General features: G+C 44.2%; 1 protein-coding gene across 1 annotated transcript; it reads left to right on the forward strand.

Moving 5' to 3' along the window:
* The first annotated feature begins 202 nt into the window (after positions 1-202).
* On the forward strand, positions 203-4,081 carry LOC115324277. The gene is made up of 2 exons (XM_029984820.2): positions 203-271; positions 3,875-4,081. Exons 1-2 carry the CDS (start codon positions 203-205, stop codon positions 4,079-4,081), a joined length of 276 nt encoding a protein of 91 aa, XP_029840680.2.
* The last annotated feature ends 295 nt before the right edge of the window (positions 4,082-4,376 follow it).

The following is a 4,376-nucleotide window of genomic DNA, read 5'->3' on the forward strand; positions in this document are numbered from 1 at the left end:
CTTGACGAAGAGCAAAAGGCTACTTGACAATCGCTAAAACAGCGCTCAGGCTTCTTTCCGCAAAACCCTAAAATGTGGAGCCCATTCGGTCTTAATATAAAGCGACGCCAGACTCACCGTTGCGTCTTCAAGCGCATCCTTCGACTACGAGACAGCAGCGACCTCAAAAGCCTCCGAGACCAACACAGAAGAAGCTTCAGTCATGAATTCCTTCACCCTTGCTCTCGTTTCCAGCCTTCTTCTGGCAACGCTCGTTGTTACTGCCTCAGATGTAAGTTCTCAATATTTATGTTGGCTTTTGATGAAACGGATTAAATATGGGGCTTCGTAAATGTTCTAATGCGGGGTTATGTTCTATGAATGCAAGGCACCAGGAACCCGCAGGAACTCCCTTTAAGAACGAATCGACATAAACCGCAATTCTCTTCTTTTTCAGACTTGATCGGAGTCGATTTATTCTTCAGGTATACGATATGTATATACCAGGTGTTTCATCGAAGATTTCAAAAAACGGGACTTGGTTTTCAACAAAGGAAATTTTTTTTACGGGAACACACTGCCAGCCACGGCCGACGTCAGGGGACGCAAAAACATGTTAATAAGCTCACTTAATAACTATAATTTACAAAAATAACTTTTATATAGTTAAACTAAACATATGTGGTTTCAAATATAAACTTGCTGAACATTATCGAAAACCACTAAATCAACTGATTTGAGAAAAAAAGTAAGGCACGTGCAGCATGTTACGGCGTTTTAAAGAAACGCTCAATTTAGACGCGTTTCCAGGTTTCTGTTTTCAATCGGAACGAACCTTTTCGCCAGCGGTCATAGCCCCCGTCGCAGCGCAAAAGTTATTTAGTTACTGTTCCGGTGGGGTATTTCATACTCCATTTCACCTTCAGTCTGAACGCAGCCGACGCTACGGGCTGATGGGAGCAATCAAGCAGCATAGAAAAAGTACCAACATGGTTTTCGTCATGTTTCTTTACATGTTCTATCAACGCTGAACAAATTATGTGCAGGAAGGCCCTACTTAAAGTGTAGCTCTCTTATTGCCACTCTCCTCATGGCATGCTGTTTACAGAACAATGAAGGACAGAGTTGCGAGGGCATAGCTCTTCCAACTACAAAGTCGTGAAGGTGTAATGTTCAACAGGCTACCCAGCTAGGCTCATAAATGTTTATTGAAGGTTTTGCGACCTCTCCATCTCGACGATTATACGCAAGTTTATTCAGAGAAGAAATGTCTTACCCAGGCAACGTTATTTTCTGAAAAGTAAAAATAAAAATATGGACATCAAACGGGAAGGGACGTGAATCTAAAGTTAGCCGCGCTATTATTATCGTTCTGGCTTTTATTTTGTGGGTGTATTTTAAAAGATACGCAAGACGGGAAGCTCATAGTTTTATTTGTTGATTTCGTGCCTTCTTTCCGGATACTTCACTGTTTATGTTATTCTTCGCCTCTGTACGATTTTAACATTCGGGCGAGGACAGCATAGTGAATTCTCTAGTTTAAATTTGGGTAACAGATAATCTTGTTGTTGTTGTTGTTGTTGTTGTTTTTTAACAGCATTGTAAGTGAGTCATTTACTTTAAAGGCCTGTTCACACATACAATGGAGCGCTAACTTAGCGCCTCATGACCGCTGGAAGCAGCGCTCATGGGGCACCGACTTGCGCGTGACGTAGCGCTCCATTTGCGCTTCAGCAGCGCAGTGTAAAGGACTCTTCAAACACTTGCATTTGAATGCGTTTGACTCCGATGCGTCGAGAACCGAAAGCGAGTCACCGTCACATCTCTGCTTCGTATGAAGCGTGTAATCGAAATCAAGGAATCATCTTGGCTCGCGATATAGGCAGCAGGTATGTCCTGGTTTCTCGCAGCCGCAACGCAGTCAAACGCAGTCAAACGCAACTGTCTGAACCAGGCTTAAGCGCTCTTAAGGCCGGTTCAGACACTTGCGTTTGAGTGCGTTTGACTGCGTTGCGTCGAGTACGGAAAGCGAGTCACCGGCGGATCTGTGCTTCGTATGAAGCGTGGAATCGAATTCAAGGAGTCATCTTGGCACGCGATATAAGCTGCAGGAATGTCCTGGTTTCTCGCTGCCGCAACGCACTCAAACGCAGACAAACGCAACTGTCTGAACCGGGCTTTACGCTCCTTGTGCCGTGCTTGCTGCTGCGGAACAGCGCGTGCACAGCGACTCCGTTGTTATTATTTTTTCTTTGCCATTGAAAGCAGAGGAAGTACAAACGAGTCGCTCTCCAGGCAAACAATCGGGTAAACGATCCAGAGTCATGGCCTTTGAGCGATTAATTGACAGGATAAACCTAATCGTTTTCTGTTCGACGTGCGTCACCCCGGTTTCAAAATCACGCAGTTAACAAATGATCGCCTTCGAAAGAGCTCTGTGTCTCGGTCCCTCAGCCTGGAAACAAGGTTCACCGGATACCCGTCGATATATCGGTGGCGAAAGATTTCGCGCACCCAGAAGGCTCTTTTGGGCGATAAGCCGTCTACACAGATATGCACCAATTGCGGAGATAAGAGCATTATTCGCGTTTCTATTTCAGCATCCACATGTCCGCCGTGGTGCGGCTGATGCACACCCAACCACAGGAACAGGAAACGCAGTGCACGCGCTAATCCACAGCAGTAACCGTGCTACAAGAGGTTCTAACAAGGCGCTACTGAAGCGCTCACAAAACGCTATTAAAGCGCTAACAAGACACTACTAAGCGCTAATCGAGCACTATATTAGAACCAAGTCACACGCGAGGAAGCGAAATATGAGCGCTCTTTGGAGCGCTCATGTAGCGCTAACTTAGCACTCCGCTGTATGTGCGGAACAGGCCTTAAATGTACTAGAACTCCCCTCATAATTAAGGCAGAATAATATATATTTAAACTTAGACATCATTCTTTACGTAATTTGATCTTAATTACATTTATTAATGACAATTGGCATCCTATAAGTCAGCGAATATATTAGTACAGTTGTCAACCTGCAGAAACCATGAAAGCGAAACGAATACCACCAGAAAATAAGCTATAAATAATGGCAGTGTGTCTTCTCAGCAGACCACACTGGAAGCGTATTACATCAGCCTACAGACGTGAGCTCAGTAAATGACCAAGCAGAAAAAACATGCTCACGGAAAAACTTTTATCTTCAATATAAAAGAGAACATGGTGTTTTCCAGGCGCACATCATACACAGTGACATATCGCCGACTCCATTTCAAGGTTGAGACATTTTGTCTTTGTATTTCTAGGCCTCTTTAACAAAGCCTCCTCCATAGATTGCAGTGGGTTGCTCTCCGAGCTCATTGCGCGAAAGTAGATGCATGGTCATTTTCCGATGGTATAATGTATATGTGCGTGAATTAAGAAAAAAAAATGTGTTCACTAAGCACTCTTTAAGCGGCTGAACTCTGTTCAAACGTAACTTGAAAACTACAAGCCTTTTTACATGTATTGAAGTGTTCATTTCTGGGCTAACGCGTCTCAGCTCAGAGCGTGGAGCGAAAGCTTGCGCTGGGAACCTCCTGGGTCCGATTCCCCACCGCCCCCACCCGTTTCGGTCGGGATGAGTTTCGTACTGGCACGCGTTCGTGTTATCACTACTGCGTGATGCACGTTCAAAAACCCAGGTTAGCGGTTGTACTGCACTGGCTAAATTTCTCATCCACAGCTAAGAGACCGATTAGCCGTTGAGGCGCATCTCCATCAAGGCTGTATAAACATACAGAGCAAGCCAATTTGTTTTTTAATGAAAGGACACCAAATTGATAACGTTCAACACACTAAACCGATACATAGAGGTGGACGGCGCGGCAGTGATATCGCTTAAAATATTATCACGCAGAAAATCAGCGAGTCCAGTATCGGAAGATCAGGAGGCGATTCTGCCGCTCAAGTTAGAGAATGCTCTGACTATGATGACTGTGACGAGCAAAGGTGCTGCAAACACGAAACAATAGACGTCGACGCGATTTCAGTATATTGCACTCCTAAGCCTGACGACGGCGGACCCTGCAATTCAGGATCGGAAAACGCCGGCCAAAGTAAGTAATATCCATGCCAGACAGGTAATAAGAAATCTGCATATATCTGGGGTGTTCTTTCTAAGGGGGGAAAGTCATTTAAAAAGAAGACACTTGAGATTAAATATTCTTGCAGAATAACGTTATCGACCGCGGCGAACGCGATCAAGGTTACGAGCGTGAAGTAACAATTATTTCCTTCTATATCTTAAATACACTAATCAATTTTGGAAATAATTGAAATAACAGCATCCCAATTCAGGTTGTGTTGCTCATTGTCAAAATATGTCATAGCAGTTGTTAATATTCAGACGATTAAGTGAT

The sequence above is a fragment of the Ixodes scapularis genome, unplaced genomic scaffold (assembly GCF_016920785.2).
Source record: "Ixodes scapularis isolate PalLabHiFi unplaced genomic scaffold, ASM1692078v2 PGA_scaffold8__174_contigs__length_109621045, whole genome shotgun sequence".
Lineage (NCBI taxonomy): Eukaryota > Metazoa > Arthropoda > Arachnida > Ixodida > Ixodidae > Ixodes > Ixodes scapularis.